Consider the following 25357-nt stretch of genomic DNA (forward strand, 5'->3'; position numbering starts at 1 on the left):
AAGAACCCTACAGTATGCAGATGTTGTATCTCTGCTTTTCCAGCTCTCCCTGATGCAGCAACTCTAAAAGAGAGTGAAATATTTGGAGAATTCCTCCAGAGCAAACCAAGACTGCATGACTGCTGCCTGTTCTCTGTGTGGAGGAGCTCTACCCAAATAAGGCCGGGCTTTTTAACTGCGCTGATGGAGTGGGAAGCAGTGACAGGGAGCTGCTAAAGGCCATGCCCTTTTTAGGACGAACTTCCCATTTTTTGCCTCCCCCCTTCTCATCTAAACCTCCTATTTCCCCTTGATACTCCCTCCGTTGATTACGCCCGCCCTCTCAGACGGTACTATCATTAAGTCATCGGCCCCTTTTAAGCAAGCAAATATCCATACTCTCACCACAAGCGGCACCAGCAGAGAACTCCATCTGTTTCCTCACAGTGAGTACAATCCTCTTTTATTCCTGCACATGCAGTCCACAAGTTTCCTAGAAAAGTTAATTAAGGGCTGCAGTTCTGTGTCTCAAGCGTACAACTTATTGCTGTATCGACTCCAACGTGTGTTTGCTGATGATTTATTGTAAAAAAAAAAATGCATCTTTGTCTGTCTTAAGGAGCATTTGAACTTCTGTTTGGAATTGCACTGCAATTGACAACCGCACAGTAGTTTGCTATGTCAGCAGTAAATGAAGTAGAAAACACAGTTATGGATCTCAAACAGTAAGTGGAGAAAATGTAGAGGTTTTTGTCTGCGCTCAGAACAAAGCAGCGAAAGGAAAATGCCATCAAACCAACGCCCACAAGTTCAAGTGCATCGCTGCAACTAGAGGATTCTTACACAAAGCATCAAGAGCGGTAGTGGCATGACGCCATGTACACTACCCACGGGATGCTACAGCTGGTAAAACGCTGGTTTCCCGTTCTGGCTGTAGGTCAGGGGTGTCCAAAGTGCGGCCTGCAGTTAATTTTTTATAGGCCCTTGACATTTTTTTAAATAAAATGATCTCACAATTAATGTAACATATTATTAGATGGATATTAAATAGATTTGCAATGTCACAACACAAAGTATCAGGACAATATCAGTGCAAAAATGAGTGAGGAGACTGGTTTGCTGGTAAATTTCAATGGGACTTTACAATAACCCTGCATCAGTTATTTATTTTTATTTTTGAGCAAATAAAATAAGTGCTTTCAAGCAAAACATTTAAAAAATGTTCATATGTGATAAATTATGACAGTGTAAGCTATGGCTTTTTTTGAATTATGCAAGCAATTCAATGCAATTAATCAGATTATTTAAAAAATTCAAAAGTGTGAATATTCTGAAAATAATCTAAAATTATGTAAAAAAAATAAAATAATAATAATTTTAATTATTAATGATTGAGTATTAATTTGGTTGAATATGCCCCAAAAAACTATTTAAAATTTAGTTAGTTCAAATTACTTTTATTATATTAATGATTACTATTAGAATTACCACTAATAGTAAAATAATAATAATAATATAATATAATATTAATATTAATATTAATATTAATATTAATATTACTATTACAAGAAAACAAATTCACAATATAGTTTAGATCAACACAACCCCAAAAAAGAAAAAAATATTATTACTATTGTATTAACTATTACTATTAATATTATTACTAATAATATTTTTAAACAGTAGTTTTTAGTTCATATTTACCCCTCAAAAAATAGGAAAACATTTGTGATAAACTGTTATTATTATATTACCTATTACTATTATTGTTAATTTAAACATTGGTCAGCAATATAGTAATTAGTTAAAATGTACCACCTTAAAATATACTACAGCTTTGCTATTAGAATGTAATTAAAAAATAGAATTAAAATTAGTTCCTGATAGTTACTAAGTAAAAATTATTAGTTAAATTTTACTACTCAAAAAACAATTATTATTGTATTAAAAATACTTATTATGATATTTTTTTTTATTCACCAAAAATATTTGATCCAACTCTTAACTAATATCATTATACTATCAATATTATTAACTAATACAATTATTATCAGGAAAAAATAGAAAAGCACATTATTATTTTAAAAGTATTAAGTTGTCAAGTTGTGTCATCAAGGCTAAAGGTCATTGCACAAAATTCGTATTATCAGCAGAAAAAGGACTTTTGCTGTTGGTTTGCCAAATGAATAACAATTCTAGTTTTAGTTTAAAACAAAGTCATAAGATTTTTTTTTTAAATGATAACAGTTGGTATAGTAGTAACTTTGTTAATGACTTTAAACTCTGGATTGGTTGAAGGGTGTTTGATAATCAAAAGGGGGATGTCAAAGTATCCTCACATTTTTTCCAGAAAGGTTTGGACACCCCTGCTGCACGCAGAGTCGCCATGGCAACAACCGGAAAACACAGCTGTGTGGAAGAAGAGACGAATAAAGAATAGATGTGGTAAATGTCCTAAATGTGGGCTGCAGCAAATCAAGACTAAAAGCTGGCTAAGCTACTTACTAATCAGCGGATAAAACCAACCAACACATAGCCATAGAAATGTGCAGCAACAAATATAGACAGCAGTGCTGTGTGATGTCTTTTCATACCTTAAGGGCATTTTGGGGACGCAGCCAGACAACACTGAAGATTGTTTGGCAGGTCATCTTGAATTATGGGATGGATTTCGTGGATTTTAAACAGCCTAACCCCAAGAGACACACATAATTGTGCTGAAATCCCTGGGCTCTATTTATAGTATTTTTATTCTTCTTGTCCTTTTAGATGCATAATAAGCTTGCGTCCAGCAAGGGTCCTTTTTGAAACAGGAGGCTAAAATTAATCCAATGTGCGTCAATACTGTAATTAAAAAAGTATGCACAAATTAGGCAAACAACAAAGTAGTCAAATAGTTATTATAGTTGTCCAAACATTTTTTACATGTTGTTAAGATACAACAAATAAAGTATTCTTCTTCAAAATTTTTTTTTTTTTTTTAGTTTGGAAACACCAAATATGTCATGTTTCCAAAAAAAATTATGTTTTTATTTTATTTTTTTATTTTTTTAACTTGGGACTTCCCGCGGGCCGAATTTTGGACGCTGGCGGACCCAATCCAGCCCGCGGGCCGTAGTTTGGGGACCCCTAGTGTAAAATCTATCTGATACTTGTGAGACTAGAGGATTAGAGGATAATGCAAATGATAATAATACACAATTAGTATCATGATTATGTTATTATTAGTGCATCTCCTGGGGGTTAGGTTTCGCCCTGTCTTTAAAAACTAGCAACGCCTCGGTTTCTAACTTTAATGGAGGGTCTTTGAACACACCATTTTTCGGACTATAAGTCGCAGTTTTTTTCATAGTTTGGCCGGGGGTGCGACTTATGCTCAGGAGCAACTTTTGTGTGAAATTATTAACACTTTGCCGTAAAATATCAAATAATATTATTTAGCTCATTCACGTAAGAGACTAGACGTATAAGATTTCATGGGATTTAGCGATTAGGAGTGACAGATTGTTTGGTAAACGTATAGCATGTTCTATATGTTATAGTTATTTGAATGACTCTTACCATAATATGTTACGTTAACATACCAGGCATGTTCTCAGTTGGTTATTTATGCGTCATATAACGTACACTTATTCAGCCTGTTGTTCACTATTCTTTATTTATTTTAAATTTCCTTTCAAATGTCTATTATTGGTGTCGGGTTTTATCAAATAAATTTCCCCAAAAAATGCGACTTATATATGTTTTTTTCCTTCTTTATTATGCAATTTCGGCCGGTGCGACTTATACACCGGTGCGACTTATACTCCGAAAAATACGGTATGTGCAATGAGAGAAAGAGAGAAGGTGAAAGTTGTACATAACTTTCTCCTATGCTGCCACAGACAGATTTATTATATTTTTACTTATCTTCTATCACCTCATGCTGTTCCAAAGGTGAGCTTTGATGGCGTTATAACATCTGTTGAGCAAAGTGTTCATAGTTAGGCTTGCCGCCATATTTGTAACCATATTATTGAACTTTCACAGCTATATTAATTCAGAATGAATATTTATGATGTCTTTTTAATAACTTACATTTAAATGGTAAGAAAATAAATCTTCAAACTTTACAAAAGCCCCCTGAAAAGAACATCCGAAGCAAACCAGGTTGAAGTGTCAGGCCTTCCCTCTGCAATCAAGCAAGCAGCTTTTTTCCACCAATAAGGAAAAGGTCTCATGTCTCATTGCCTGTTTAATTTAATTTGCATCATTCAAATACCCGTATGCAGTGTGAAATGCATCATGTATGCACAGCAAATGTTCCTTTTCTTGATTCATCCGCATCGACACAGGCTCCTGGAAGCAGCTTCACCTATGCCCCAGTCAACTGTTGATGCTTTAATCCTTCCATTTTTTTTTATTTTGAACCTTCATACTAGGAACAGGAAAGTGAAGTGACCTGACGTCAAGATGGCAGCAAAGGTTGGCTGGTGCAGACAGCACCTTGCTAAGGGTTTTGCACTTGGCTGCTGGCCCAACAGCGATTACAGCAGCATTGAGCCAAAAAGGGGATGATGGCTCCGTTTGACAAAGAAGTGCGCCAATGCAAAGACGGCTGAATCAGAGCTCCCTTTGTGCACCACTTTGCCTCAGACACCCAAAAAAGACAAAATGGTGTGCAGTCGGGACCTTTTGCTGTTAAGACAAAAGTGCTGAGCATCTTTGCTTCATCACACGCTTGTGACATGCATGTCAAAGATGTTTTTTCTGACAGGTTGTTATTAGAATTAGTCAGCAAATGTTTATCGCGCAGCCACACATGCATGTTTGAGCTTCAAACCACGTCCAAATATGAGCGTATTGAGTATGCACAAAAGAGTGGAAACTCCAAAGTCGAAAACCATCTGTTACTGGTTGGCTTCAAAATCTAAACTTGTTTTTAGCATACGATATAAACGGGCCATCATTAAAACCTTTATTATTATTTCCCACTGTTACACAAATAAAGATATGTTGACCACTCTTTCATGAATTTACCTACATAAAACATCAAATAAAGTAAAACTACTCGCCATTTGAAGAAACGAAAAGGAGAGGGAACAGGAATACTGTCATGTTGCAGGCCCATTTTTAATTCGAATAAGTAATATTGCTCAGCGCTAGAATAATATAGCGTTTAATCATGTTTTCAATGAAAATGTGCCGTTTGTTGCTCCTCTGCTTATTTCCATGCGAGTCATGAGTGCCTACATGTTATATCTGTTAGCATCTGTTTGGTCAAATTGATACTTGCTTATTTTGCACTTAACAGTCCTCAATTCAATGGTTATTATCACACTATAATCAGAACGGAGACCATGACAAAGAAAACACTCGGGAGTTGATTATTTAGGTCACATGTGTCAAACACAAAGGCCCACGGGCGTGCTACATCATTTTATGTGGCCCGCAGAAGCCTGCAAATCAGTGGTTCTCAAACTTTTATCACCAAGTTCCAACTCAGAAAAAACTTGGCTCTCCAAGTACCACCAAGTACCATGAATAGATTAACGTGGACAAGTTGAAAAGCTTATTCGGGTGTTCTCATTTAGTGGTCAATTGTACGGAATATGTACTGTACTGTGCAATCGACTAATAAAAGTCTCAATCAATTAATCAAACCACAATGACCAGCATTGAATTATAGTAGCGTGGTTACTACGCTACTATAAGACTCCCGAGATTCAGCGCCTCTCCCGAAAACCTCCCGGAACAAATTTTCACCCGAAAATCTCCCAAAATTCAGGCGGAGCTGGAGGCCACGCCCCCTCCAGCTCCATGCAAACCTGAGTGACGTGTCGACAGCGGCCAGCCTGTTCTCACGTCCGCTTTCCCACAATATAAACAGTGTGCCTGCCCAATCACGTTATAACTGTAGAATGATTGAGGGCGAGTTCTTGGTTTCTTATGTGGGTTTATTGTTAGGCAGTTTCATTAACGTCACGTTTTTGTCTACCGTAAAGCAGTTCGTCTGCCGTAAACAGCAATGTTGTGACACTCTTAAACAGAACAATACTGCCATCTACTGTACATGCATATGTGACAATAACATCTACGGCTTTTAGAGAGTGCAGTGCACAACTGCTATAATATATATATATATAATAAAATAAATATATATATATATATAGCTACAATTCACTGAAAGTCAAGTATTTCATATATATATATATATGAAATACTTGAGTATATATAAATATATATATATATATATATATATATATATATATATATATATATATGAAATACTTGAGTATATATAAATAAATATATATATATATATATATATATATATGAAATACTTGACTTGGTGAATTCTAGCTGTAAATATACTCCTCCCCTCTTAACCACGCCCCCAACCACGCCCCCCCCCCCCCCCCCCCCGCTTGCCCCACCGCCGGCCACGCACCCCCCTCCCCACCTCCCAAAATCGGAGGTCTCAAGGTTGGCAAGTATGGCGTAGTAGGCCTAAGTATTCATTAAAAACAAGGCAGAGATTTTGTATATTTAAATGTTTTGGCCACTGTAACAATACACAGTTTGAATATAGGAAAATAAAACACTGTACTTTAATCAAGGGAGTCTTTGGCGTACCACTAGATAGAGTCCGCGTACCACTATTGATACAGGTAGCACAGTTTGAGAATCACTGCTGTAAACAATGTGCGTCAATACAGCACTAAATATATTTCTTTTTTAGATTTTGAGAGAACATTTGCATGTACTGCATTCAATGTTATATGTCAATATTAGTTAACCGTACATATTATCATATTGCACATCCCAGACATTTTTTTGTTACAATAATGCTTAAATATCTGCTTGTCACCCTGACTTATGATCATTTAAAAGCAAGTTAGCCATCAATTTGTACGTACAAAAAATATAGTAATCAAATGCAAAGGCAATTGTGTAAAAATATCATGAGGCATATTAATAGTCATTAATAGTACATTAATAATTATATACGTAATATATAATATACATAATAATAATACCTTAACAGTATATTTATATTCACTGTTACATGAGGGAAGCCATAACTGCGATGCGGATATGAATAAAAAATTAAATTTGATACAGGTGTTTACTGAGTTGAAGTTTCAAGCTGACGTTTCTTTGTGGGACTTTTGAGGCCTGTTTTGCAAGACCCAGAAAATTGTGTCAAATTGGAATGGACTTTGGAGGATCCACTCGAGATCAATATTTGACATTATACTAGAAATAATCACCTGTAATATGAAAAAAGTAAATTGTTCAAAAATATATATATTTAGATGTATTTTTCCACATTATCCGCCCCTTTTTTGTTTACCTGTTTCAATTATTTCAGGGAACTGGCATGGCAAACAAAGGCCCATCCTACGGCATGAGCCGGCAGGTTCAGGATAAGATCGAGAGCAAGTATGACACGGATCTGGAGCAGATTTTGGTGGAGTGGATCTCCCGCCAGTGTGGTGCTGGTGTCGGGAGGCCAGACGCAGGCAAGATAGGATTCCAGACCTGGCTGAAAGACGGATGTGTGAGTGCACCTGCTCTTGGTTATCAAACGTGCAATTATCAAATGATCACCTACTTCTGGCGAATACTGACAGTTAACGAGCCATCCGTCCATCACTTTCTTCCATACCCTTAAAGGTCCTTTGTGAGCTGATTAATAGTCTTTTTTCTGGAGACAAACCAGTGAAGAAGATACTGGGCTCCACCATGGCCTTCAAGCAAATGGAGCAGATCTCTCAGTTCCTCAATGCTGCAGAGAAGTATGGCGTCACCAAGACTGACATGTTCCAGACTGTGGACCTCTGGGAAGGTAAACAGGTCTTTATGTCTCTATAAAATAGGTGTGTCCAAAATAGAATAAATTATTTTTTGTCTACAGATAATACCTCATAATGACAGTTTGAAAAGTTTATTTTTTTTAATTTTGCAAATTTTTCAAAAAGAAAAAAAAAAATCACATGTACATAATTATTCACAGCTTTTTCTCCATACTTTGGTGATTGACCTTTGGCAGCAGTTAAAGCCTCAAGTCTTTTTTTATATGATGTCACAAGCTTGGCTCACCTGTCTTTGGGCAGTGCCGTCCATTTGTCTTTGCAGCACCTCTCAGGCTCCATCAAATTGGATGAGGACCGTTGGTTTTTATCTAGGACAGACCTGGGCAAATTAAGAGCTTTTCAATCTGGCCCGCCGGACATTGTCAAATAATTTTTTTAGATGTTTAAGATGGAAAGTGTAGCTGCTATTATGATGTGCAGTGCTGTTTTCTAATGACCGTAAGTCTTCAACTATACTAAGTCTTTCAATGATTGGAATCTGCATGACATACTAGTGACTATGGCATACTTGCCAACCCTCCCGGATTTTCCGGGAGACTCCCAAAATTCAGCGCCTCTCCTGAAAACCTCCCGGGACAAATTTTCTCCTGAAAATCTCCCGGAATTCACGCCCCCTCCAGCTCCATGCGGACCTGAGTCCGCTTTCCCACAATATAAACAGCGTGCCTGCCCAATCACGTTATAACTGTAGAATGATGGAGGGCGAGTTCTTGGTTTCTTATGTGGGTTTATTGTTAGGCAGTTTCATTAACGTCCTCCCAGCGCGGCAACAACACACAACAACAGCAGTCACGTTTTTGTCTACCGTAAAGCAGTTCGTCTGCTGTAAACAGCAATGTTGTGACATTCTTAAACAGGACAATACTGCCATCTACTGTACATGCATATGAACATCTAGGGCTTATAGAGAGTGCAGTGCACAACTGCGCACTCAACAAGGAGACGAAGCAGAATGCATCATCAGAGATGGTGTTCAGCATGGTTAGAAAAATAGTGACAGAGAATAGAACAAGGATGGACAATTCAACCCTTAACTCAACAATGAGTAGATGAGTGTTGTGTGTGTGTATGTGTGTAAATAAATTAACACTGAAATTCAAGTATTTCTCATATATATATACCTGTATATATATATATATATATATATATATATATATAATAAAATAAATATATATGTATAGCTACAATTCACTGAAAGTCAAGTATTTCTTATATATATATATGAAATACTTGACTTGATGAATTCTAGCTGTAAATATACTCCTCCCCTCTTAACCACCCCCCACCTCCCGAAATCGGAGGTCTCAAGGTTGGCAAGTATGGACTAATTAGTGACTATGGTAATCTAAGTAGTTACTATGGTCATCTAATGAGTTACTATGGTAATCTAATTAGTTACTATGGGCATCTAATGAGTTACTATGGTCATCTAATGAGTTACTATGGTAATCTAATTAGTTACTATGGGTATCTAATGAGTTACTATGGTCATCTAATTAGTTACTATGGGCATCTAATTAGTTACTATGGTCATCTAATTAGTTACTATGGTAATGTAAGTCACAGCAGCTCAGACGAGGCATCAAGCAGTGTGGGTGGGGAGCCTTTCCACAGAGTGTTTCCAGAGCCTGAAATGCGGGTGTCAGGGTCAGACGTGGAAGGAGATTTTTACAACAAAGTTCTAAAGCTTAGTGATATATCACATATATCAGATTGTAGGTGGGTTTATTTTACCCTTCGCGTTCATATTTTGCTGTGTTTGTTGCGTTTCGCTTGATTGTAAAATATGTGGTTGGAGAGGGGGTGTGACGTTCATATGTTGTCAATATTCAGTGTTTTATCCTTCATAGTTAATATTGTAAATCCCACATTCTTTATTTGGATGTACATTTTGGGTGTCTCATTCAGTAAAAAAAAATAAAATTCCACTCCGTTTTTTAAGGCTGTCATAACGTTTTTAGCTTTCAATTATTAGACATTATTGTGAGGTTTTGTATTAGTGTTCCTAAAATTAGATATACCGGCCCCCCAGACACATTTTTTCTCTAAATTTGGCCCCCGAGTCAAAACAATTGCCCAGGCCTGATCTAGGATGTTTCTGTACATATCCATCCATCCATCCATTTTCTACCGCTTGTCCCTTTCGGGGTTGCTGGAGCCTATCTCAGTTGCTTTCAGGCGGTAGGCAGGGTACACCCTGGACAAGTTGCCACGTCATCGCAGGGCCAACACAGATAGACTTTTACTTTTACAGACAAAAATTGGTTAACAGAGCAAAAAGGTGTAAGGTAGCAAGAAGAAGTACACATTTTAATTGGTGATACTAATAATTAGTCAAACATTTAATTTATTTAATCAGATTAATCACACGTTTCGGCCACCAACATTAGAATTCTTAAATATTGACTGCAATAACTATAAAAATGGGACCCATTACCTCCCTGCTTGGCACTCAGCATCAAGGGTTGGAATTGGGGGTTAAATCACCAAAAATGATTCCCGGGCGCGGCCACCGCTGCTGCTCACTGCTCCCCTCACCTCCCAGGGGGTGATCAAGGGTGATGGGTCAAATGCAGAGAATAATTCCGCCACACCTGGTGTGTGTGTAACAATCATTGGTACTTTAACTTTTAACTTAATATGAAACATTTGATCTTCCTCTGTTAAGGCTAGTTATGGAGGTTAACTCAACTAAACCAGTATCTCTTGAGGCTCTGGTTCCCTCTCCCATTCACTCTTCCGCCTTTATGAAAAATGTAATCGTAAAAACCTTATTCAGGATTTGGGTTCAGTTTAAGCACTATTTTGCTTTGCAGACTATTTCTAGTCTTGCACCCATCACTGCTAATCATGCTTTACCTCCCTCTCTTGCCATGCCTTTTTAAGGTGGTCAAGTCTGAGGATCAATAACACTTAAGAATTATACATTAACAACACTGTTGCCTCTTTCCAGTAACGTTGTGACAAATTTTCACTCCCAAATCAACACTTTTTAAAATATCTGCAGATCCGCAGTTTTGTTTGTCATACTTTGCCTTGGTTTTCAGATTTACCGACTGACACAAATTTAGATGTACAAACCCCGTTTCCATATGAGTTGGGAAATTGTGTTAGATGTAAATATAAACGGAATACAATGATTTGCAAATCATTTTCAACCCACATTCAGTTGAATGTGCTACAAAGACAACATATTTGATGTTCAAACTGATAAACTTTTTTTTTTTTTGCAAATAATCATTAACTTTAGAATTTGATGCCAGCAACACGTGACAAAGAAGTTGGGAAAGGTGGCAATAAATACTGGTAACGTTGAGGAATGCTCATCAATCACTTATTTGGAACATCCCACAGGTGTGCAGGCTAATTGGGAACAGGTGGGTGCCATGATTGGGTATAAAAGTAGATTCTATGAAATGCTCAGTCATTCACAAACAAGGATGGGGCGAGGGTCATCACTTTGTCAACAAATGTGTGAGCAAATTGTTGAACAGTTTAAGAAAAACCTTTCTCAACCAGCTACTGCAAGGAATTTAGGGATTTCACCATCTACGGTTGGTAATATCATCAAAGGGTTCAGAGAATCTGGAGAAATCACTGCAAGTAAGCAGCTAAGCCCGTGACCTTCGATCCCTCAGGCTGTACAGCATCAACAAGCGACATCAGTGTGTAAAGGATATCACCACATGGGCTCAGGAACACTTCAGAAAACCACTGTCAGTTGGTTGCTACATCTGTAAGTGCAAGTTAAAACTCTCCTATGCAAGGCGAAAACCGTTTATCAACAACACCCAGAAACGCCGTCGGCTTCGCTGGGCTTGAGCTCATCTAAGATGGACTGATACAAAGTGGAAAGTGTTCTGTGGTCTGACGAGTCCACATTTCAAATTGTTTTTGGAAACTGTGGACGTTGTGTCCTCCGGACCAAAGAGGAAAAGAACCATCCGGATTGTTATAGGCGCAAAGTTGAAAAGCCAGCATCTGTGATGGTATGGGGGTGTATTAGTGCCCAAGACATGGGTAACTTACACATCTATGAAGGCGCCATTAATGCTGAAAGGTACATACAGGTTTTGGAGCAACATATGTTGCCATCCAAGCAACGTTACCATGGACGCCCCTGCTTATTTCAGCAAGACAATGCCAAGCCACGTGTTACATCAACGTGGCTTCATGGTAAAAGAGTGCGGGTACTAGACTGGCCTGCCTGTAGTCCAGACCTGTCTCCCATTGAAAATGTGTAGCGCATTATGAAGCCTAAAATACCACAACTGAGACCCCCGGACTGTTGAACAACTTAAACTGTACATCAAGCAAGAATGGGAAAGAATTCCACCTGAGAAGCTTAAGAAATGTGTCTCCTCAGTTCCCAAACGTTTACTAAGTGTTGTTAAAAGGAAACACCATGTAACACAGTGGTGAACATGCCCTTTCCCAACTACTTTGGCACGTGTTGCAGCCATGAAATTCTAAGTTAATTATTATTTGCAAAAAAAAAATTAAGTTTATGAATTTGAACATCAAATATCTTGTCTATGTAGTGCATTCAATTGAATATGGGTTGAAAAGGATTTGCAAATAATTGTATTCTGTTTATATTTACATCTAACACAATTTCCCAACTCATATGGAAACGGGGTTTGTATTTCTGACACTGCTTCCAACTTTAAAAGGGTCCATTACATGTATTCAAAACCACATTTTTCTTTTACGACCTGAGTCTCTGAATTCCATTAAGTCACTTTGGAAAGAGGATTTAGAAGTGATCCGATATGAGAGTAGCTGGACAGAGATTTTAAGTAAATGATAAATGATAAATGGGTTGTACTTGTATAGCGCTTTTCTACCTTCAAGGTACTCAAAGCGCTTTGACACTACTTCCACATTTACCCATTCACACACACATTCACACACTGATGGAGGGAGCTGCCATGCAAGGCGCTAACCAGCACCCATCAGGAGCAAGGGTGAAGTGTCTTGCTCAGGACACAACGGACATGACGAGGTTGGTACTAGGTGGGGATTGAACCAGGGACCCTCGGGTCGCGCACGGCCATTCTTCCACTGCGCCACGCCGTCCCTAGTAGACTTAATAAGTCTTCTATTTGTGCAAGACACAGCCTCATTCAATGCAAGCTAATACGTCGTACTTATTATACCAAGGTTCGACTAGCTAAGATGTATGATGGCATATCTGTGTTATGCGATCGGTGTAAACAGGCTCTAGCTAATTTATTACAGCTGTTTTGGCTCCGCCCATCCCTGTGCAGTTACTGGAGATAAATGTTTAGCACTTTGTCTGAGGTCACTGGCGAAAGGAATGAACCGAATCCTTTAAGTGGACTATTTGGGAAAGCCTCTCAATCATCTTCCCCAAACAAATCCAAAAGGAATCTTGGAGCTTTTACTACTCTGTCGGCTAGACAACTCATTGTGTTGAATTGCCACACCAGCTGGCTTCGAGAAATGTGTTAATCCCTCAAACTGGAAAAGATTAGGCTGACATTGAATGACTGTTCTACAAAATGTCAAGAAGTATAGGGTGCTTTCTTTAAATATGTAAACAAAACTGATCTTCAATTTTAACCTGACTAAAATGCCAAGTTCATAGATAATAAGCGTTTAGGTTGGTTTATTTTTTTTACTTTTTATTGTTGTATTTATTTAATGTAATTTTATTTATTTACTTATTTTTATTTATTTATTTCCCTTATTTTATGTTTTATATTGTGTGGGTGTCTGGTTTTTTTGGGGGGGAAATAAACTTTAGATAGGTAATCACATTCCTGTAATGTGTATTTGTCATAAAAACAAACAAAAAATATTTAAACATTTTTTTTTTTAAAAGATTATCAAACATTTGAATTTTGATTAATCGTAATAAATTACTTGCATAATTGTAAATATTAAAAAAAAAAGACCCCAATATTTATTGTCATACACCAACATTTTTAAATGTTTTATTTGATTAAATGCCATTATTTAGCACGGGCAGTTTAAAACTAATTGCGTGACTAATCTACATTTACACGTGATTATTGCAATATTTTGGGGGATCGGTTGAGATTTGGATTGGATCAGTCTTTGGGTTCCGGGGGGAGTATGGTTGCAAAGCTGAAACTTAAAGGAATTGACGGAAGGGCACCACCAGGAGTGGAGCCTGCGGCTTAATTTGACCCAACACGGGGAACCTTACCTGGCCCGGACACGGAAAGAATTGACGGATTGATGTTTCAAATTATTAAAGTATTTCTGAATCAGAATCAGAAATACTTTAATGATCCCCGAGAGGAAATTAAGATTTTCAACACAATCCCATTCAAAATCAGACAAACATTACAGGGAGACAGAACAGGATCGCTGATGTGTCTGCCAACGTCCGGCGGCCCTTACAAAAAAGTTGAGAAACAGGTAAACGCAGGGGGGTAGAATATTCTGTCTAAGCTTGGGCCCCTGGAGAGTGTGTCCAGACTGAGGCCAAGGAAAAAAAAAATCATAGCCATAGCACACATAAACATGTAAATAAGAGGGAACCATCAAAGACAACAAAGGACATTACATTCATTAAAAGAGCAGAGCTAATGCAACCAGCCACTTCTACACACAGCCACAAAAGTAAGACAACAACAAAAACATATACACTATGGTGGGCTCTGCGGTGTTCCACGCCATTGTCTGCTGGGTTTGGGGGAGCATGGCCAGAGACAGGAGCAGACCCAACAAAGCAACCAACTCTCAGCCAGCGTCCACACTGCAAAAACTGAAATCTAAGTAAGATTAAATATCTCAAATAAGGGTGATATTTGCTTATTTTCTGTCTGATAAGATCATTCTTATCACTAAGCAGATTTTATGTTAGAGTGTTTTACTTGTTTTAAGGGTTTTGGTCGTAAATTATCTCAGTAAGATAGTACAGCTTGTTGCTGAGATTTTATGACCTATATTGAGTAAAACATGCTTGAAACTAGAATATCAACTGTTGCAAAGCTGTGTCATCAACACTCACAAGTATAAAACTACTTTTTTAAAGTAACAATTTTGTTATTTCAAGCATAAAAAAAAAAATCATGACTTTGACACAATTGTGTCTCATAATTAAAACAGATGACGGTGAAATGGACTTTGCTGTTTTATTATCAATGAAACAATATAAAACACGTACTCATATAGTAGTAGAGTTGGCACAGTACAGTAAACTGACAAACTGAGTAAACTTTCTAACAATTTTGAACAGAAATAGTTCATGCACATTCAGATAAATTCTTCAAAATTACAATTAAAATTTTTTTGGCCGAGGCCCGGGCTGTATGCGCACTAATTGACTGAAAGAGCACGCACTTGGCGTGATGATGTCATGTTATGGATGGAAAAATGCATTTTTAGACAATATAATTTGCCTGAGCGGCTAGTAGACCCCGAGAGTAACAAGCGGTTGCCTTGGTGCCTTTCCATTAAGAACAATACATTACTTTTTAGTATAAGTTTGCTGGTTTCAAGAAATGTAATGCCTAGTGCAGGGGTCGGCAACTCAAAATGTTGAAAGAGCCATATTGGACCAAAAATACAAAAACAAATCTGTCTGGAGCCGCAAAAAATTAAAAGCCATATTACATACAGATAGTGTGTCATGAGATATAAATTGAATTAAGAGGACTTAAAGGAAACTAAATGACCTCAAATATAGCTACAAATGAGGCATAATGATGCAATATGTACATATAGCTAGCCTAAATAGCGAGTTAGCATCGATTAGCTTGCAGTCATGCAGTGACCAAATATGTCTGATTAGCACTCCACACAAGTCAATAACATCAACAAAACTCACCTTTCATGCACAACGTTAAAAGTTTGGTGGACAAAATGAGACAGAAAAAGAAGTGGTATAAAACATGTCCTAGAAAGTCAGAGAAAGTTATACATGTAAACAAACTACGGTGAGTTCAAGGACCGCCAAAATGAGTAGGACAAAACGGCGCTCGCCAAATACTCGAATCAGTGAAGCATGTTTAATATAAACAGTGTGTTTTGTAACAATTAGGGAGGCTTGTGTCATGTTTGTCCTCCTACAGAAACCATATTAAAACAAAAAATAGATTTTTTTTCCCCCTCATCTTTTTCCATTTTTCATACATTTCTTAAAAAGCTCCAGAGAGCCACTAGGGCGGCGCTAAAGAGCCGCATGCGGCTCTAGAGCCGCGGGTTGCCGAACCCTGGCCTAGTGCATATCATTATGTCAAGATAATGGCACTAGCATTTACTTAATTTAAGAATGTTTTTCAACACATTGAACAAAAAGGTCTTATATAATTTTTTTCTACCAAGAAAAGTGCACTTGTTATTAGTGAGAATATTCTTAGCTTAAGGTATTTTGGGGTTCATTGAAGTTAGCTAATTTTACTTGTATGGAAAGTCTTGACAAGCCAAATTTTCTGGTTCCATTGGCAGATAATTTTGCTTAGTTCAAATAAAATACCCCTCATTTTTGTATTTTTTTTTCTTGTTTTTGAACACTGACTTTTTGCAGTGCAGTCCGCATGGATGAGCGAGGATTACTAACATTCACATTAACATGAGTGATGGTTTTCTTTTTTTCTTTAGAATGTGCAAAATATTGGTCCAGAGAGCATCGGCTTCTCTGGAATTAACTTTTTTGTATGATTATTAGCCAAGCTCGTTTGGATTCTTACATTGTAAACCACATATGCAACATAGCACATAATAGTAACATAGCATGGCACTTGGAACATTTTGGTTGAACTCTGAACTGAACTGTTCATTTGTGTGCAGGCAAGGACATGGCAGCAGTGCAGAGGACCCTGTCGGCCCTCGGCAGCTTAGCTGTCACCAAGGACGAGGGCACGTACCACGGCGACCCAAACTGGTTCTTCAAGTGGGTGACGACATAAAACGAATCGTCACTTTTTTCCATTTTTTTAGGGGCTTCAAAAAAATATGTGTAAAAAAAAAAATTGTGTCTCACAGGAAAGCACAGGAGAACAGGAGAGATTTCTCCGACGATCAGATCAAGGCAGGAAAAAGCGTCATTGGCCTGCAGATGGGGTCCAATAAAGGAGCCAGTCAGGAGGGCATGAGCTATGGAAGGCCGAGACAAATCCTGTAAAAATCCTCCAAAACCTATTCGGTCACATCATTCTGATGCGCATTTTAACGTCAGTCCCTCCTATTAAACCCTTTACCGCTTCATAGAGTGTCTGTTTTCTAATAAATAATAAATAAATAACCCCCCTCCAACTCAAATCACACTCTTCTGATGAGCCTCGCCTTGCTTTATTCCCTCACTCCATTTAAATTAGAAACAGCTGAATATGTCAAAATGAGTCCTGCAACCTATCCTGTACAATTTGACAAAATATAGCATATTCTCCTCAATTTGGACACGCAAATGTTTCCATTACGGTAATTATGGCACAATCATGGTAAATTCTTATTTACACCCCCCCGCTCTTTGCCTGCTGTATCAGCACTAATAACTTTTGTACATTTTCATATTAAATAATGACTTGAAAATACATGTGCTGTGTGATTTATAAACACAATGTTACAAAATAGGAGCATTTTCCTTCACAAATCCTAAATCTGCCATTTTTCAGTCTTATGTACAGGGATGGATTTAAGATTGACGATACCTAAATGAGTGATGCTTTTATTTGTTTCTTTAGAATGTGCAAAATATTGTTCCAGAGAGCATCAGCTTCTCTGGAATTCCCTTTTTGGTATGATTATTATTCAAGCTTGTTTGGATTTTTATTTTGCTATCACTCACTTTTTTTTGGACCATAACTTTACAAATAGTAAGACAACATTTTGCTGATAGTAAGCTAACATTTTATTAATAGTAACCTAACATTTTACTCATAGTAAGCTATCATGTTACTAATAAAGTAAGCTAACATTTTTTAATAGTAATTTAACATTTTACAAATAGTAAGCTAACATTCTATTAATAGTACTGTGGCGTCTTATTAATAGTAATCGAACATCTTATTCAGAGTAAACTAACATTTTACTCATAGTAAGCTATCATGTTACTAATAAAGTAAGCTAACATTTTTTAATAGTAATCTTACATTTTACAAATAGTAAGATAACATTTTATTAATAGTACTGTGGCGTCTTAATAGTAATCGAACATCTTATTCAGAGTAAACTAACATTTTACTCATAGTAAGCTAACATTTTATTAATAGTATTCTGACATTTTATTAATTGTAAGATAACATTTTATTAATAGTACTCTGACATTTTATTAATAAAGTAAGCTAACATTTTATTAATAGTAATCGAACATTTTACAAATATTAAGCTAACATTTTATTAATAGTACTGTGATGTTTTATTAATAGTAATCAAACATCTTATTCCTAGTAAACTAACATTTTACTCACAGTAAGCTAACATTTTACTAATTGTAAGATAACATTTTATTAATAATACTCTGACATTTTATTAATAATACTCTGACATTTTATTAATAAAGTAAGCTAGAATTGTATTAATAGTGATTGAGCTAATAGTAAGCTAACATTTTATTAGTAGTAATCAAACATTTGATTTTACTAATAGTAAGCAAACATTGTACTGACGGTAATAATAATAGATTTTATTTTTAAAAGCACTTTACATTGAGTAAACAACCTCAAAGTGCTACGCTGTATTAAAAAATAAAAAGATAATAAAAATAAAAAAAAATAAAAACTAGAACAGCCTAATAGCTAGATCTAGTATGCATATATCTAAATTAAAAAAAAGCATTTTTAAAAGCATCCACAGTCTGTGGTGCCCTCAAGTGGTCAGGGAGAGCGTTCCACAGACTGGGAGCGGCGGAGCAGAAAGCCCGGTCTCCCATTGTTCGTAGCTTTGTCTACAGAGGTTGGAGGAGGTTAGCCTGTCCGGAGCGGAGGTGTCGTGTGGAGGATTTGGGGGTGAGTAGTTCTTTGAGGTAAACTATCATTTTACTCAAAGTAAGCTGACATGTAACTGACAGTGACCTATCATTTTATTCAATAGTAAGCTAACACTTTACTAATAGTACTGTGGCATTTTATTAATAGTAATCGGACATCTTATTCAGAGTAAATTAACATTTTACTCACAGTAAGCTAACATTTTACTCATAGTAAGCTAACATTTCACTAGTTGTAAGATAACATTTTATTAATAGTACTCTGACATTTTACTAATAGTAAGCTATCATGTTACTAATATAGTAAGCTAACATTTTTTTTAATAGTAATCTAACATTTTACAAATAGTAAGCTAACATTTCATTAATAGTACTGTGGCCTTTTATTAATAGTAATCGAACATCTTATTCAGAATAAACTATCATTTTACTCATAGTAAGCTAACATTTTATTAATAGTACTCTGACATTTTATTAATATAGTAAGCTAGAATTGCATTAATAGTAATCAAACATTTTACACATAGTAAGCTAACATTTTTTTAATAGTAATCGAACATTTTACTATTAGTAATTGAACATCTTACTGATGGTAAACTAACATTTTACTCAAAGTAAAGCTACACGTAACTGACAGTGACCTATCATTTTAATCAATAGTGAGTTAACGTTTTATTAATAGTAATCAAACATTTTACTTATAGTAAGCTAACATTTTATTAATAGTAATCGAACATTTTACTCATAGTAAGCTAACATTTTACTGATGGTAAGCTAATATTTTACTCAAAGTAAGCTAACATTTTACTGATAGTAAGCTAACAAATAAGCAGAATAACATCAAACACTTTTAAAATAAGATTCACAAATCAAATTAACTTCATGGCATGGCCTCTTAAAGTCATGTGAGTGATTATGATTGACGACACTTGTTGACTTCTTTGAGCCCATTTAAATAGGGCTCATGTTATGCAGTCATTAGACTCGGTTACAAACGCGACAATGGGAAAGTCAAAGGAATTCAGCACAGATCTGAAATAACGCATCATTGACTTGAACAGGTCAGGAAAGTCACTTGGAGCCATTTCAAAGCAGCTTAAGGTCCCCAGAGCCGCTGTGTAGACAATTGTTCGTAAGTATAAAGTGCATGGCACAGTTTTGTCACTGCCACGATCAGAAAGAATACGCAAACTATCACCTGGTGCTGAGAGAAAATTGGTCAGGATCATCAAGAGTCAACCGAGAACCACCAAAAAGCAGGTCTGCAATGAATTGGAAGCTGCTGGAACACAGGTGTCAGTGTCCACAGTCAAGTGTGTTTTGCATTGCCATGGACTGAGAGGCTACCATGCAAGAAGGAAGCCCTTGCTCCAGAAGCGACACCTTAAGGCTCGTCTAAAGTTTGCTGCTGATCACATGGACAAAGATAAGCCATTCTGGAGGAAAGTTCTGTGGTCAGATGAAACGAAAATTGAGCTGTTTGGCCACAATACCCAGCAATATATTTGGAGGAGAAAAGGTGAGGCTTTTAATCCCAGGAACACCCTCCTACCTTCAAGCATGGTGGTGGTAGTATTATGCTCTGGGCCTGTTTAGCTGCCAATGGATCTGGTGCTTTACAGAGAGTAAATGGGACAATGAAAAAGGAGCATTACCTCCAAATTCTTCAGGACAACCTAAAATCATCAGCCCGGAGGTTGGGTCTTGGGCACAGTTGGGTGTTCCAACCGGACATTGAGAACACGTGGACAATGCTGAAGAAACAAGTCCATGTCAGAAAACCAATACATTTAGTTGAACTGCACCAATTTTGTTAAGAAGAGTGGTCAAAAATTCCACCAGAAACTTGCCAGAAGCTTGTGGAAGGCTACCAAAAGCGTCTTATTGCAGTGAAACTTGCCAAGAGACATGTAACCAAATATTAACATTGCTGTATGTATACTTTTGACCAAGCAGATTTGGTCACATTTTCAGTAGACCCATAATAAATTCATAAAAGAACCAAATTTTATGAATATTTTTTGTGATAAACAAGTATGTGCTCCAATCACTCTATCACAAAAAAAATAAGAGTTGTAGAAATTACTGGAAACTCAAGACAGCCATTTATATATATGTTCTTTACAAGTGTATGTAAACTTTTGACCACGACTGTACCTACTTTTTCACGAAAATCGGTCGATACTGGTCGGGGCCAAGAAACTTACTATAGTGCCCCACAGAGATCTATTATTATTTTAAAAACCCTGAAATGAGCTGTACAGGACCCTGTTTACATGTATTTATTTTACTTATTTTAATGTGTACAGTATTTTGATTTCCTCCAAGGCAGTGGTGTCAAACTCGTTTTTATTGAGGACCTCATCGCAATAATGGAAGCCCTCAGAAGGCCACTTAATTGATGTGGCGAACCAAATTGAACAACATTATGGTCGGTGGGTGCCACCTGAGGGTTCCTGGTTCGATCCTCAGCTTCTGCCATCCGAGTAATGTCCGTCGAGTCCTTGAGCAAGACACTTCACCCTTACTCCTGATGGATGATGGTTATGGCAGCTCCCGCGTGTGTGAATGTAGGAATAGTGTCAAAGCTCTTTGAGTACCTGAAGGTAGAAAAGCGCTATACAAGTATAACCCATTTACCGTTAAATAATGGGCCACATTAAAAGATGTGACAGACTACATTCAATGATGTGGCAAACCACATTAAATGATGTGACAGACTACAAATGAAGTGGCCCGCGCGCTAAGGACGAATTAATTGGTCACAATAGGTACATCTCGTGAATCTAATGAGATTTCATTGAACAGTTAGATTACTTTCTGTATGTTTCAATTATATATCAATTATACAACAACAAAATTGTTTCATAACCTCATTTAACGTGCGAATGGAAAATAAAATCACACTCACAAATTAACAATATTCCATCAAGTCCCTTATCTTTTATTCATGTGACTTGCACAGCAAAACACAACTTCCAACACCTCTCTTTAATAAAACGTTTTGTAAAAAAAAAAAGCCATTTATAGCCAGCACAAATGATGTACAATGTATAAGGCATATATGTGTGACACTTGAATAAAAATATAACTATAAATATTCAATACTCTAACTTCAAAATGAATGTCAAGTTTTTTTTTTCCTGGAGTTGTTCAATAAGCCCAAGGTAAGAAACCTTTTACGTAAAAAATATATTTTATTCCTAAAATATATCAGCAGTACCACAGTTCTAAATCAATGACCCTTTAAAAGGAAGACCTCGTTTACACTCATTTCACAACACTCACGCAGCAGATTCACCCTTGTGTAAAGTGCATATGTTTATCTTGGTTTGACTCCATCTCCATAAAAGGTACTCCTCTTTCTGTAAGCATATACTTACTGAGGGTTTGAATCTTTTACGGTTTTGTTTTTGAGATGGTCAAGTGCATAAGAACACACCATGTTTGAGTCCACGAGTACTTTTTCAATCAAGTTTTTCTGTAACTCATTGTTTTACTCCTCAATCCCACTCTGGAGGAATCATAGTGGGCGAGCACGTTTGGGTGAAAGCCTGAGAAATCCAAAAAGCACTTCAAAACCACCACCGGGATCATTGCTATGTATCCAGCATCTCTCCATTTATAAGTGGCGCTTCGGGCCTAGAGTCCAACACTGTATGCAGCTCCAACAAAACGTTTCTCTCCTCGCCCTCTCCAAATTCCTCTTCTTCCAACGCCTCTTCTACTCCTCTGTCTCGACGGCCCTTCTTGACTTTGTGCCCTCTGTGCCTCCAGGACAGACATAGGAGGTCTTTGAGGTCCAAGTGTGCCACGGTGGCCTCCAGTATGTAGTAGAGGGACCAGAACAGAGCAAAGCAGCCAAGCAACAGGAGAAACTACAGGAGAGGACGTCAAAAGAGGAGACGATGCTCAGAATGAAGACAAAACCACTTCATGTCGACAACCCTCGCGAGGACTGGCTAACTCACGTCGACATAAGCGATTGTCTACATAACCAACATTTTTATTTTAAATGACTTAATACTTTTGACAAAGATAAGGATTTCTGTGCATATTTTGATTCCATATTACAGTGGTTCTCAAAAAAAATTTCACCAAGTACCAGAAAACCCGTGGCTCTCCAAGTACCAGCATAATGACCAACTAGGGCTGGGCGATATGGCCTTTTTTTAATATCGCAATATTTTAAGGCCATATCGCGATACACGATATATATCTCGATATTTTGCCTTAGCCTTGAATGAACACTTGATGCATATAATCACAGCAGTATGATGATTCTATGTGTCTACATTAAAACATTCTTCTTCATACTGCATTAATATATGCTACTTTAAAACGTTCATGCAGAGAAGGAAATCCCAACTAAAAAAAATCAAAAAAAAATTTCATACGGTGTTGATCTGGAAATGTTTGCCTCGGCATTTTGATGGTGTGGGCGTGCGGAGTAAGCACTGTTCATTCTCTAGCAGGTGACTTTTCAAATGATGCTACATATTAGCAGTAATGCTACTTTTTATAGCAACGCTTTCGCCCCACACTTGACAAATTACGGTTGTCTGTTCGACATATTCCCACTTGAAGCCAAACCACCGCCAGACGATGGACGCCCTGCTGTTTTTTGGGGGAATTAATTATTCCTTCATTTGTTATCAGATTCGCACCTTCTTTCCTCGTATTACCGCTAGCATCACAGCTAACTTTAGCCATGCCGCTACCTCTCTGTTCAAGGGGGGCGTATACGTTTGTGACGTATGACGTGACAGTATGTGACGTGTGTAGAAGCTACGCCTGTCTGTCTGTGAGAAGGAGACACAGGAAAGAGCGAGGAGAGCCTGTCGTGTAATGCCCGCAGCTAAAAGCAACTGCGTGAGAACGCATACTCGAATATCACGATATAGTCATTTTCTATATCGTACAGAGACAAACCCTATATCGCCCAGCCCTATGACCAACATTAAAATACAGTAGCATAGTAGCATAGTAGGCCTACATATTCATTAAAACAAGGCAGAAGTTTTATTTAACAACTATATTTAATATTTTTGGCCGCTGTAACATTACAAACAGTTAGAACAGTAACACTGTGTTTGAATATCTAATTGATTCTTTGGCGTACCACTATATACAGCCACAATTTGAGAATCACTACCATATTGGATCGGGATATTTTATACCAGGGGTGCCCAAACATTTTTCACAGAGGGCTACAGACTGACAAATCAAAGGATGCGGCGGGCAATTTCGTAATTTCACCTTTAAAACCAGTGCAACATTTATATTTGTTTCAAAAAACAAAGAATTGCAACTTTGGTAGAATTTTTGTGTAAATACTGAAGAGCCAAAGCTGAAATGAAAGGCTAATAGTTAGCACGCTGGCCAGATAGCCTCAAGTAACAAAACATATGAGCAAAATTAGTTAAAAAGGCTAACATGCTAATGATAACAAGATTACAGTTGTATAGTGAAATACCTAATTAGCTAAAAAAGCTAGCATGTTTAGGATAACATGCCAACATTTTAACTGCAACGTGCATTAATAAGTACCAAAATATATCTAGCATGCATCAAGTACCAAAATGTGACTGACGTGTGTACCTACAACATTAGTTTAAAAAAAAGCTATCATACTAATGTTAGCTTACTAACAGGTTTTACTCATCAAGTAACAAAATATTTGACGCTGAGGTGTATACCTGCAAAATTAGCAAAAAGCTAACAAGCTAATACTTGAATGCTAACAATTTTTTCGTGGGCTGTTAAAAATGAGCTACGGGCTGCAGTTTGGACACCTTGTTTTTAATGGACATAGCGTAGTAAATTTGTTGTATTTATCGACTACGATGACAATGAAAACATTTGTACACAGAACATTTTCCGGTGCCTAACAATGTAAAAAAAATAAAATAAAAATGTGTGCATTTTGTCAGTTGCTGTGGTAGAAACCAGAATAATCCTGCCATGCTTTTAATTTTCAAGATTGCATTTTTGTAAACAGAAAAATGTAATAAAACTACCAATGTTACAGCTAACATGTATGATAATATTTGTTCAAATATTTGTAAAAAATGATTGCAGTTTGGTCCGAACATCATCATTGGAGTTCCAGTTGTCAACCACGGCTTTCTCACATAAACATGCAAATCAGTTCACGGGCAGACATACAAAAGTGATCTTCCAGAACCAAAGTATTTAAAACAAATGATATGGTGTCTGCTATATTGCTGTTAAACTGGTGAAAAATTGCTTTTGTAACACAACGTTATCCTTTTGTTGCGTGCATGTGTACTAGCGGGGAGTAGCTAACATGGTCGAACCAGAAAGTAGGTACGGTATATAATACTTTGAGTTCATTGGAATCCGAGCGCCCTTTAGGCAACCACCTGTGCGCAGCGAACAGCACAGGTTTTCACTGTTTATAACCAAAAATAGGATGCATTAAGGTTAAAATTAAGACCTGTTTATGCACCTTTATCCAGATTTTGACCAACCATCGAACTACGGTATGTTTCACGCCTTTACAAAGCTTAGAGATTTTTTCAAATTTTTTTTCACAATTTTGCTAACAGTATCTGTAATACTATTTACGGCT

At 37.1% G+C, this 25357-nt stretch overlaps 2 protein-coding genes across 3 annotated transcripts in view; one reads left to right on the plus strand and one right to left on the minus strand.

Moving 5' to 3' along the window:
* The first annotated feature begins 269 nt into the window (after positions 1 to 269).
* tagln (transgelin) lies at positions 270 to 17368 on the plus strand. 2 transcript variants are annotated; one of them, XM_061925544.2, is made up of 6 exons: positions 302 to 425; positions 4401 to 4443; positions 7334 to 7522; positions 7639 to 7810; positions 16626 to 16728; positions 16821 to 17368. In XM_061925544.2, exons 2-6 carry the CDS (start codon positions 4432 to 4434, stop codon positions 16957 to 16959), a joined length of 615 nt encoding a protein of 204 aa, XP_061781528.1. In that variant the 5' UTR covers positions 302 to 425; positions 4401 to 4431; the 3' UTR covers positions 16960 to 17368. The 2 variants fall into 2 exon arrangements, with proteins under 2 accessions (XP_061781530.1, XP_061781528.1); XM_061925546.1 differs by lacking the exon at positions 4401 to 4443 and having other exon boundaries at positions 270 to 425.
* A 4326-nt stretch (positions 17369 to 21694) lies between these two features.
* The window catches only part of pcsk7 (proprotein convertase subtilisin/kexin type 7), a 29325-nt gene continuing 25662 nt past the window's right edge, over positions 21695 to 25357 (minus strand). The window contains exon 17 of the mRNA XM_061925547.1: positions 21695 to 22640. Coding sequence (XP_061781531.1) covers positions 22362 to 22640 — 279 coding nt within the window. The 3' untranslated portion in view covers positions 21695 to 22361. The remainder of the gene's footprint in view (positions 22641 to 25357) is intronic.

Source organism: Nerophis lumbriciformis, linkage group LG30, assembly GCF_033978685.3.
Source record: "Nerophis lumbriciformis linkage group LG30, RoL_Nlum_v2.1, whole genome shotgun sequence".
Classification (NCBI taxonomy): domain Eukaryota; kingdom Metazoa; phylum Chordata; class Actinopteri; order Syngnathiformes; family Syngnathidae; genus Nerophis; species Nerophis lumbriciformis.

Excerpts from the sequence above, each read along its gene's own strand:
- tagln (XM_061925544.2), top strand. Across the intron at positions 7,523-7,638 it reads CCTGGCTGAAAGACGGATGT|GTCCTTTGTGAGCTGATTAA; the intron begins GTGAGTGCACCT and ends ATACCCTTAAAG. Across the intron at positions 16,729-16,820 it reads GACCCAAACTGGTTCTTCAA|GAAAGCACAGGAGAACAGGA; the intron begins GTGGGTGACGAC and ends TGTGTCTCACAG.